This window comes from Pseudophryne corroboree, chromosome 10 (assembly GCF_028390025.1).
Source record: "Pseudophryne corroboree isolate aPseCor3 chromosome 10, aPseCor3.hap2, whole genome shotgun sequence".
NCBI lineage: Eukaryota > Metazoa > Chordata > Amphibia > Anura > Myobatrachidae > Pseudophryne > Pseudophryne corroboree.
Genome location: NC_086453.1, coordinates 16,420,753 through 16,433,156, shown reverse-complemented (window position 1 = coordinate 16,433,156; position 12,404 = coordinate 16,420,753). Strand labels below are relative to the sequence as shown.

The following is a 12,404-nucleotide window of genomic DNA, read 5'->3' as shown; positions in this document are numbered from 1 at the left end:
CACTTAAGTATTCTACATGTCTGCTGACAGTGTTAGTTAAGAAAGAGTGCATTTAGTCAGGGTTATATAGTACAAGTACCCTGTGGTATACATCCAGTCTTTACTGTGCATTGTTATATCTATTGAGTGTATAGCTATACATAGTACTACTATGTATTGCTAGTCCAGTGCAGTTTTATTGCATGTCATAATTTCTGCATTGTATAATGTGACTCTGTGTGTGTGCATATAGCTGCTGTGTGACCTCCATTCCGTGTATCTCACTCAGATTGCTATCCCTATATTCTATAACCTGAGGGGGCTACGTGCGTCAGGGTCTAATATAGGTGTTTCACAGGATATACTTACTGTGTATTTTTCTCTGTGATTTTTAGTCACCATATACCTCTTGAATTCCCTGTTTGTGCTGTTACATTACACAGGGGGTTCTTGTCGGGTATTGTACTGGGTTGCCTCGCATTGAGCTTTCAGATATGTCAGCTACAAAGGGCGACAGCTGGGGCTGAGCCCACATTGCGTGGTGGTGACGCTGCAGACACGTTTGAGGAGAATATAGCAGTTGAGGATTCTGGTTCTGGGGGTTCTTGCCCCCCAGTGGGACTGTAGCAACGGGGGTTCAAAATGACCCGCCTTGGGCTACTTTTTCCACGCTATTGAGTACGCTAGTAACTAGATTTGTGCCCCCCTATGGGACCTCCTGTGCCGGTACAACCGCTTATGGTACCTGCGGTTAATCCGCCGTGGGCAGATCAACTGTCGAATCAGTTACAGCAATTGAACCAATCACTGACTAAACAGAAATCTAACCCTCGCCCGCCCAAAACTACGGGGTCCTCTAAGCGGGCTATTACTTCCTCACAATCCTCCAACGTCCCAGACACCTCGTAGGATGAGGATGGCGTATATAATACTGACCCCACAGATTCTGATCCTGATGCTTCTGATGGGGAATCTGTTTCACAGGTGGATGTCCCTGACTTGTTGGAGGCTATCCAGCTCATTCTTCAAATTACTAATGACCCAAAGCCGGATGCTGCCCCTAAGAACCCGGACAGGTTTAAACGTCATAAAGTGGTTAAACAAGTTTTACCTCATTTTGACCATTTAGTTGACATACGTCAGGAATCCTGGGAAAATCCAGGACAGAAATTCACGCCTCACAGGAAGATACTGGCTCGCTATCCCCTCGCGGCGGAGCCAAGTAAAAATTGGGAGACACCCCTGCCAGTGGATTCGCAGGTGGCACGGCTGGTGGTATCCTCTGCTCTGCCTGTAACTACCGTCACGTCTCTGACAGGTTTGTGGTTGGCAACTTCCATTATTAGTTTCGGGCATTACCTTTTGGCTTGACCACGGCTCCGCGAGTCTTCACCAAGGTCATGGCAGTAATGACGGCTGTACTCCGCCGTCAAGGGGTCAGGATCCTACGGTACCTGGACGACTTGTTGATCCTGGCAAATTCCCCAGAAATTCTCCTAAGCCATCTGGATCTTACTATCTAGTTTCTGCAAGTCCATGGGTGGCTTATAAACTGGAAGAAATCTTCCTGGTCCCTGCTCGGAGCATGGTGCACCTGGGGGCGTTGTTGGACACTCACAACCAGCGGTTCTTGTCTCAGGAGAAAGTCCTGAAGCTTCAGGACAGGATTCGATGCTTCCTATCTCGTCCGCAAGTGTCGATACATTCGGCGATGCAAGTGCTAGGTCTCATGGTGTCGGCTTTCGACATGATGGAGTACGCTCAATTCCATTCCCGCTCTCTGCAGAAGCTGATTCTTGCCAAGTGGGACGGCCTGCCTCACCGTATCAGGTCTCAAATGTTTTCCTCGTCTCCGGAGGTCCGTCTGTCACTGAGCTGGTGGCTTTAGGACCAACGATTGAGCAGGAGTCTTCCCTTCTGGATCTCCAACTGGGTCCTTCTGACGATGGATGCCAGTCTGAAAGGTTGTGGCGCAGTGTTGGAGCAACACTCCCTTCAGGGTCGGTGGACCAAGGAGGAGTTTCTCCCGATGAACTTCCCACAACTCCAGAATGTTTAACTCATTGAACTTGGCCCAGCATTTAATACAGAACAGACCTGTTCAAGTACAGTCGGACGACGCCACCACGATGGCATACATCAATCATCAAGGCGGCACTCGAAGCCGCATGGCAATGAGGGAAGTATCACGGATTCTTCAGTGGGCGGAACGCCATCTGCCAGCCATATCGGCAGTATTCATTCCGTGGGTCCTAGAAAATATATACAAGTGCTGCGCTTGAAGTGAGCTTAGTGAATAGATACTAAAAAATTTAAATATAAATAAAGGTGTCTGCTCCAATCAACCAACAACTCACACGGAACTTGCTAGTAAACAAATTTAATAAGCACATAAAAATGAAAATAAAAAGACAATAATAAAAACAGATACTGAAATGAGCTCAAGCACACTGAAACATTTGCTGAGTGGATCACTTAGATAAAAGTTAGTAGATAGTGTCACTTTAGTGTTGCCACAATAGACCAAATTGTGGTCTCTTTGTATCAATTGGAGATAAAAAGTAGCAATAAATACAGCCTGTTGGAGAATGAATAGAACAATAGTCTTGTACCTCTGAACTACTGGCGTCCCAGTGCAGAGGAGAAGCCGCCGGTTATAATTACCCGTCCTGCGGGAAATGCAATGGCGCGGCACAAGAGATACCGGAGCAGCTGCCGTGCGTCCGCCGATGGCACTAGCAAAGTGCAGAGAATCTTGGCGAGCCGGTCGTGATGCTGCAGTGACACGCTGGGCTGGCGTTCCGGATAAATGTTCTCCACAGCTGATCAAGCAGATTGTAAAAACACCGCTGCGGGTGACGGTAACTGGCAACACTCAGGCACTCGAAGCCGCATGGCAATGAGGGAAGTATCACGGATTCTTCAGTGGGCGGAACGCCATCTGCCAGCCATATCGGCAGTATTCATTCCGTGGGTCCTAAACTGGAAAGCGGACTTTCTCAGTCATCAGGACGTACACGCCAGAGAGTGAGGCCTCCATCCAAAAGTGTTTAAGCTTTTTGCCTTCCAGATGTGGACCTGATGGCGTCTCGACACAATCACAAGGTTCCGGTCTTCGGAGCAAGGACAAGGGATCCTCAAGCAGCGTTCGTGGATGCACTGGCAATTCCATGGAACTTTCAGCTGCCATACCTGTTCCCTCCGATGTCACTCCTGCCCAGAGTAATAAGGAAGTTCAAGCAAGAAGGAGGAATCCTACTCCTGATCGCCCGCGTGTCCCAGACGGCATTGGTTCTCAGACCTACAGGGTCTCCCGATAGAGCGTCCCCTTCTACTTCCACAGCGCCCAGATCTCCTCGTTCAGGGCCCTTGTGTATATCAGGATTTAGCCCGATTGGCTTTGACGGCGTGGCTCTTAAAGCTTCCGTCTTCAGGGCCAAAGGATTTTCTGAGGCGGTCATTCAAACCATCTTGAAGGCCCGGAAACCGGCTTCTGCTCGGATTTACCATAGGGTCTGGAATGCTTACTTTGCTTGGTGCGCATCTAACAATCATGACATTACAAGTTTAGTACGGACAAACTTTTGGCCTTTCTACAACAGGGCCTGGACTTGGGCCTTCATCTGGCCTCCATCAAGGTTCATATTTCTGCCTTGTCGGTTTGGTTCCAGAGAAAAATTGCGACCTTGCCTAATGTGCATATGTTCACAGGGTGTTTTGCGAATTCAACCTCCTTATGGTCCTGCCTGTGGCTCCTTGGGACTTGTCGGTGGTTCTGGAGGCGTTGCAAGGGTCTCCGTTTGAGCCTCTTGAATCTGGAGACCTTAAGTGGCTTTCTGTTAAGATAGTGTTTCTGCTGGCTATTTCCTCTGCTAGACGGGGTCTGATTTGGGTGCCTTATCTTGTAGGTCACCATATCTGGTATTTCACCATGATCAGGCGGTTCTTAGAACACGTCCCGGGTATTTACCTATGGTGGTGTCTTCTTTCCACCTTAATCAGGAGATTGTGGTTCCGGCCTTTGCCTCTCCTGAATTGTCTTCCAAAGAGCAGTCTTTGGATGTGGTACGTATCTACGTAAAGAGAACTGCTTCCCTTCGGAAGTCTGATTCTCTCTTTGTACTGTTTGGTTTTCACAAACCTGGCTGGCCTGCTCACAAGCAGACCCTGGCCAGATAGATTAGAATGGTGATTGCACATGCTTATGTACAGGCTGGCCTTCCAGCTCCTGCTACCATAAAGGCCCATTCTACTCAGTCTGTTGGACCTTCTTGGGCGGCCCGCCGTGGTGCGACCCTTGAACAATTGTGCAAGGCGGCTATGTGGTCCTCAGTGAACACGTTCATAAGGTTCTATGCCTTCGATACTTCCGCCTCCCAGGATGCTTCCTTTGGACGCCGGGTTCTTGTGCCCGCTACTGTGCGTTCCCTCCCATAAGGAACTGCTTTAGGACATCCCCAATGACATTCCCTGTGGAGCCCAGTGTACCCCGCAGCAGAAAACGAGATTTATGGTAAGAACTTACTGTTGTTAAATCTCTTTCTGCGAGGTACACTGGGCTCCACAGGGTGCCCACCCTGAGGCACTTAGCTTCTTTGGGTTGGTAAGGCATGTATGTGGCTACTAACGGTTGTCGTCTCTTTTGCCTGCTACTGCATTGGACTGGTTAACAAAAACTGAGCTCCTGTGAACGGAGGCGGGGTTATAGAGGAGGCGGCGCTATGCATTCTGGGAACAGTCAAAGCTTTTAGCCTGTTGGTGCCTCGGATCAAGATCCTACTGTACACCCCCAATGTAATTTCCTATGCAGCCCAGTGTACCTCGCAGAAAGAGATTTAACAACGGTAAGTTCTTGCCATAAATCTCGTTTTTCTAGACACGCCTGCGTTTTTCTAAGCACTCCCTGAAAAAACGGTCAGTTGCCACCCAGAAGCGCCCACTTCATGTCAATCTTCCTGTGTTCGGCCGTGCGACTGGAATCTTCATTAGACTCTGTGCAAACCCACAATGAGTCTAATAAATCTTCATTAGACTCATTGTACCCGTACGACGCGCCTGCGCATTACGGTGCATGCGCAGAAATGCTGATTTCTCTGACGTCCTAGTGGATGCTGGGAACTCCGTAAGGACCATGGGGAATAGCGGCTCCGCAGGAGACTGGGCACAAAAGTAAAAGCTTTAGGACTACCTGGTGTGCACTGGCCCCTCCCCCTATGACCCTCCTCCAAGCCTCAGTTAGATTTTTGTGCCCGGCCGAGAAGAGTGCACACTAGGGGCTCTCCTGAGCTTCTTAGTGAAAGTTTTAGTTTTAGGTTTTTATTTTCAGTGAGACCTGCTGGCAACAGGCTCACTGCATCGAGGGACTAAGGGGAGAAGAAGCGAACTCACCTGAGTGCAGAGTGGATTGGGCTTCTTAGGCTACTGGACACCATTAGCTCCAGAGGGACCGAACACAGGCCCAGCCTCGGAGCTCGGTCCCAGAGCCGCGCCGTCGGCCCCCTTACAGAGCCAGAAGCAAGAAGAGGTCCGGAAAAATCGGCGGCAGAAGACATCAGTCTTCAACAAGGTAGCGCACAGCACTGCAGCTGTGCGCCATTGTTACTCAGGCACACTTCACACTCCGGTCACTGAGGGTGCAGGGCGCTAGGGGGGGGCGCCCTGAGCAGCAATGTAAAACACCTTGGCTGGCATAAATACACCACATATAACCCCCAGGGCTATATGGATGTATTTTAACCCCTGCCAGAACTCACCAAAAAGCGGGAGAAAAGGCCGCCGAGAAGGGGGCGGAGCCTATCTCCTCAGCACACGGGCGCCATTTTCCATCACAGCTCCGCTGGAAGGACGTCTCCCTGACTCTCCCCTGCAGTCCTGCACAACAGAAAAGGGTAAAAAAGAGAGAGGGGCACTAATTTGGCGCAAGTTTAATACAAACAGCAGCTATAAGGGAAAAGCACATTTTATAGTGGCATTCCTGTATATATATAGCGCTCTGGTGTGTGCTGGCATACTCTCCCTCTGTCTCCCCAAAGGGCTAGTGGGGTCCTGTCCTCTATCAGAGCATTCCCTGTGTGTGTGCGGTGTGTCGGTACGATTGTGTCGACATGTTTGAGGAGGAAAATGAGATGGAAGCGGAGCAATTGCCTATCATACAGTTGTCACCCCCTGGGGAGTCGACACCTGAGTGGATGAGCTTATGGAAGGAATTGCGTGACAGTGTCAGCTCTTTACGACAGACAGTTGACGACATGAGACAGCCGGCTAATCAGCTTGTGCCTGTCCAGGGGTCTCAAACGCCATCAGGGGCCTTAAAACGGCCGTTACCTCAAATGGCAGACACAGACACGGATACTGACTCCAGTGTCGATGATGAGGAGACAAACGTGACTTCCACTAGGGCCACACGTTACATGATTGAAGCAATGAAAAATGTATTGCATATCTCTGATAATACAAGTACCACTAAAAAGGGTATTATGTTTGGTGAGAAAAAACTGCCTGTAGTTTTTCCTGTATCCGAGGAATTAAATGAAGTGTGTGATGAGGCGTGGGTTTCCCCTGATAAAAAACTGATAATTCCTAAAAGGTTATTGGCATCGTACCCTTTCCCGCCGGAGGATAGGGCACGTTGGGAAACACCCCCTAGGGTGGATAAAGCGCTCACACGCTTGTCTAAACAGGTAGCACTACCCTCTCCTGATACGGCCGCCCTAAAGGAACCTGCCGATAGAAAGCTGGAGAATATCCTAAAATGTATATACTCTCACACGGGTGTTATACTGCGACCAGCAATCGCCTCAGCCTGGATGTGCAGTGCGGGCCTGGCGTGGTCGGATTCCCTGACTGAAAATATTGATACCCTAGATAGGGACAGTATATTATTGACTATAGAGCATTTGAAGGATGCATTTCTATATATGCGTGATGCACAGAGGGATATTTGCCGTCTGGCATCTAGAGTTAGCGCGCTGTCCGTTTCTGCAAGAAGAGGTTTATGGACGCGGCAGTGGTCAGGTGATGCGGATTCTAAAAGGCACATGGAAGTATTGCCTTATAAGGGGGAGGAGTTATTTGGGGTAGGTCTATCAGACCTGGTAGCCACGGCAACTGCTGGAAAATCCACATTTTTACCCCAGGTAGCTTCTCAACCTAAGAAGACGCCGTATTATCAGGCGCAGTCCTTTCGGCCCTATAAGGGCAAGCGGGCAAAAGGCGCCTCATTTATGCCCCGTGGCAGAGGGAGAGGTAAAAGGCTGCAGCAAACAGCCAGTTCCCAGGAACAAAAGCCCTCTCCCGCCTCCGCAAAGTCCTCAGCATGACGCTGGGGATTTACAAGCGGACTCAGGCACGGTGGGGGCCCGTCTCAAGAAGTTTAGTGCGCAGTGGGCCCACTCGCAAGTGGACCCCTGGATCCTTCAGGTGGTATCTCAGGGGTACAAATTGGAATTCGAGACGTCTCCCCCTCGCCGTTTCCTAAAGTCTGCCTTACCGACGTCTCCCTCAGACAGGGAGGCAGTATTGGAAGCCATTCACAAGCTGTATTCCCAGCAGGTGATAATCAAGGTATCCCTCCTGCAACAGGGAAAGGGGTACTATTCCACACTATTTGTGGTACCGAAGCCGGACGGCTCGGTGAGACCGATTTTAAACCTAAAATCCTTGAACACTTACATACAAAGGTTCAAATTCAAGATGGAGTCACTCAGAGCAGTGATTGCAAACCTGGAAGAAGGGGACTATATGGTGTCTCTGGACATCAAAGATGCTTACCTACATGTCCCAATTTACCCTTCTCACCAAGGGTACCTCAGGTTTGTGGTACAAAACTGTCACTATCAGTTTCAGACGCTGCCGTTTGGATTGTCCACGGCACCCCGGGTCTTTACCAAGGTAATGGCCGAAATGATGATACTCCTTCGAAGGAAGGGAATTTTAGTTATCCCTTACTTGGACGATTCCCTGATAAGGGTAAGATCCAGGGAACAGTTGGAGGTCGGTGTAGCACTATCTCAGATAGTGCTGCGCCAGCACGGTTGGATTCTCAATATTCCGAAATCACAGCTGATCCCGACGACAAGACTTCTATTCCTAGGGATGATCCTGGACACAGTCCAGAAAAAGGTGTTTCTCCCGGAGGAGAAAGCCAGGGAGTTATCCGAACTAGTCAGAAATCTCCTAAAACCAGGCCAAGTCTCAGTGCATCAATGCACAAGGGTCCTGGGAAAGATGGTGGCTTCTTACGAAGCAATCCCATTCGGCAGATTCCACGCAAGAACCTTCCAGTGGGATCTGCTAGACAAATGGTCCGGGTCGCATCTTCAGATGCATCAGCGGATAATCTTGGCACCAAGGACAAGGGTGTCTCTCCTGTGGTGGTTGCAGAGTGCTCATCTTTTAGAGGGCCGCAGATTCGGCATTCAGGACTGGGTCCTGATGACCACGGATGCCAGCCTGAGAGGCTGGGGAGCAGTCACACAGGGAAGAAATTTCCAGGGCTTGTGGTCAAGCCTGGAGACATCACTTCACATAAATATCCTGGAGCTAAGGGCCATCTACAATGCTCTAAGCCTAGCAAGACCTCTGCTTCAAGGTCAGCCGGTGCTGATCCAGTCAGACAACATCACGGCAGTCGCCCACGTAAACAGACAGGGCGGCACAAGAAGCAGGAGGGCAATGGCAGAAGTTGCAAGGATTCTTCGCTGGGCGGAAAATCATGTGATAGCACTGTCAGCAGTGTTCATTCCGGGAGTGGACAACTGGGAAGCAGACTTCCTCAGCAGATACGACCTCCACCCGGGAGAGTGGGGACTTCACCCAGAAGTCTTCCACATGATTGTGAACCGTTGGGAAAAACCAAAGGTGGACATGATGGCGTCCCGCCTCAACAAAAAACTGGACAGGTATTGCGCCAGGTCAAGGGACCCTCAGGCAATAGCTGTGGACGCTCTGGTAACACCGTGGGTGTACCAGTCAGTGTATGTGTTCCCTCCTCTGCCTCTCATACCCAAGGTATTGAGAATCATAAGGAGAGGAGTAAGGACTATACTCGTGGCTCCGGATTGGCCAAGACGGACTTGGTACCCGGAACTTCAAGAGATGCTCACAGAGGACCCGTGGCCTCTACCTCTAAGAAAGGACCTGCTCCAGCAGGGACCCTGTCTGTTTCAAGACTTACCGCGGCTGCGTTTGACGGCATGGCGGTTGAACGCCGGATCCTGAAGAAAAAAGGCATTCCGGATGAAGTCATCCCTACCCTGATCAAAGCCAGGAAGGATGTAACCATACAGCATTATCACCGTATTTGGCGTAAATATGTTGCGTGGTGCGAGGCCAGGAAGGCCCCTACAGAGGAATTTCAACTGGGTCGTTTCCTGCAAACAGGACTGTCTATGGGCCTAAAATTAGGGTCCATTAAGGTTCAAATTTCGGCCCTGTCGATTTTCTTCCAGAAATTACTGGCTTCAGTTCCTGAAGTTCAGACGTTTGTCAAGGGGGTACTGCATATACAGCCTCCTTTTGTGCCTCCAGTGGCACCTTGGGATCTCAATGTAGTTTTGGGGTTCCTAAAATCACATTGGTTTGAACCACTCACCACTGTGGACTTAAAATATCTCACATGGAAAGTGGTTATGCTGTTAGCCCTGGCTTCAGCCAGGCGTGTCTCAGAATTGGCGGCTTTATCCTATAAAAGCCCTTACCTAATTTTTCATACGGACAGGGCAGAATTGAGGACTCGTCCTCAATTTCTCCCTAAGGTGGTTTCAGCGTTTCACTTGAACCAGCCTATTGTGGTACCTGCGGCTACTAGGGACTTGGAGGACTCCAAGTTGCTGGACGTAGTCAGGGCCCTGAAAATATATGTTTCCAGGACGGCTGGAGTCAGGAAGACTGACTCGCTGTTTATCCTGTATGCACCCAACAAGCTGGGTGCTACTGCTTCTAAGCAGACTATTGCTCGTTGGATTTGTAGTACAATTCAGCTTGCACATTCTGTGGCAGGCCTGCCACAGCCAAAATCTGTAAAAGCCCATTCCACAAGGAAGGTGGGCTCATCTTGGGCGGCTGCCCGAGGGGTCTCGGCTTTACAACTTTGCCGAGCAGCTACTTGGTCAGGGGCAAACACGTTTGCTAAATTCTACAAATTTGATACCCTGGCTGAGGAGGACCTTGAGTTCTCTCATTCGGTGCTGCAGAGTCATCCGCACTCTCCCGCCCGTTTGGGAGCTTTGGTATAATCCCCATGGTCCTTACGGAGTTCCCAGCATCCACTAGGACGTCAGAGAAAATAAGAATTTACTTACCGATAATTCTATTTCTCGTAGTCCGTAGTGGATGCTGGGCGCCCATTCCAAGTGCGGATTGTCTGCAATACTTGTACATAGTTATTGTTACAAAAATCGGGTTATTATTGTTGGGAGCCATCTTTTCAGAGGCTCCTCTGTTATCATGCTGTTAACTGGGTTCAGATCACAGGTTGTACGGTGTGATTGGTGTGGCTGGTATGAGTCTTACCCGGGATTCAAAATCCTTCCTTATTGTGTACGCTCGTCCGGGCACAGTATCCTAACTGAGGCATGGAGGAGGGTCATAGGGGGAGGGGCCAGTGCACACCAGGTAGTCCTAAAGCTTTTACTTTTGTGCCCAGTCTCCTGCGGAGCCGCTATTTCCCATGGTCCTTACGGAGTTCCCAGCATCCACTACAGACTACGAGAAATAGAATTATCGGTAAGTAAATTCTTATTTTTTAGCCTGATCGCTGCGATCAGTTTGGAATGACCCCCAAAATGTACAGGAATTATAATGAACACCAAATCTGAGAGTAAAAGTTAAGGGGCCTCGTTCTCAATGTTAAAACTTATTGTGTATGATAAATGGTGCTCCAACCAAACCGCTTCCAACTGTCACTTTCCAAACACATGACAGGAGCTAATTGGCTGGAGCACCACTTATCATAAGCAACAAGTTTTATCGTTCACAACGAGTTTTATCAGCCGTTTATAAATGAGCTCCAAAGTGTCCTATATACATCTCTCCATGAAAATGAGTAAAGAAATAAATGTTTGGTTACGTTCTGCTTAACAAAACATCTGACATTTTTGTAAATATTTTTTTAGGAACGACCACGAGAAAGTTATCCACCAGAGGACAAACTCTGTGCCCTTTGACCTGGTGCGAGACGACATTGCTGAACCCGGTTCATATGTCCGGGTTGTGAAACCTTTAGACGCAACAGTGTTAGACCTTGAGACCGTCTATGAGAAGTTCCACCCTGCCGTGCAGTCCTTCAGCAACGTGCTCGGACATTTCATCACCGGGGAGAGGCCCAAAGGGGTCCAGGAGACAGAGGAAATGCTGAAAGTCGGGGCGACGCTGACCGGCGTTGGCGAGCTGGTTCTGGACAACAAAATCATCAAGCTGCAGCCTCCAAAAGCGGGGATGCAGTACTACCTGAGCAGCCTGGACTTTGAGTCCTTGGTGCAGAAGCAGGAGTCCCAGGTGCGTCTCTGGAAGATCCTTTCCTTGCTCTGTGGGATGGCCACGTGTGTCACCCTCTTCTTTATCCTGCGGCATCAGTACCGGCATTACAAGGAGAAGCAGCGTCAGAAGAGGCTGCTGAGGGAGTTCCAGGAGGCCAGTGCCCCGGGAGAGGAAGGTGATGAGGCTCGCAACGCCTGCACCATCTGCCTGAGCAACCAGAAGGCCTGCGTCTTCCTGGAATGTGGTCACGTCTGTTCCTGCTACCAGTGTTACCAGGCTCTCCCTGTGCCCAAGAAGTGCCCCATATGTAGGAACAGTATTTCCAGAATGGTTCCGTTGTATAACAGCTAGGACCCGATGGCTCATCCCAGATCTGCTGCTGCTGGTGTTTGGAAGCGGGGTATAGGAAGAGAACACGTCGGTGTTATACATACTCTCTGAGAGGGCAGTGAATCATAAGTGTTCAGTGCAGTGCATAATTCATAACCAGGATCAAATAAAAGCCTATTTTGATCGAAATTTGAATGAATGCAGAACTTGGTGAAACGCGTTGATAATGTTGATTGGACAGCAAGCAACGTTATAATATATAATAGTCTGTTTATGAGCAAACTGTAATAAACCTATGTTCTGGGAAGAATTTGTAAGTCCGTACGGGTATCTCATTGCGTACCGCGTTTCGCCATCCTATGCGCACAATTATCACTCATTTTACATAATATTTTTATAGCCCTTTTTCACTAGAAAAAAACGACATTATGTAATGGGTTCTTCGAAGGCATCAGTCCTCAAAAAGGATAAAAACTATTCTTATGTTCCTAAGATTTCTCGCGAATAACGCTTCCGGGTGTACAGTGCAATAAAATGTATTTCTGTGATAGAATTATTTTGCGTGAGTTACCTCATTTTATAGCAGCTTAGCCCCCAATTCCTGATAATATAAACAA

General features: G+C 49.1%; 1 protein-coding gene across 2 annotated transcripts in view; it reads left to right on the top strand.

Annotated features, from left to right (window-relative positions):
- MUL1 (mitochondrial E3 ubiquitin protein ligase 1) overlaps positions 1-12,097 on the top strand; it is a 40,999-nt gene extending 28,902 nt beyond the window's left edge. For both annotated transcript variants that reach the window (XM_063942157.1, XM_063942158.1), the window contains exon 5: positions 11,094-12,097. In XM_063942157.1, the coding sequence (XP_063798227.1) occupies positions 11,094-11,808 (715 nt within the window). In that variant the 3' untranslated portion in view covers positions 11,809-12,097. The remainder of the gene's footprint in view (positions 1-11,093) is intronic.
- The last annotated feature ends 307 nt before the right edge of the window (positions 12,098-12,404 follow it).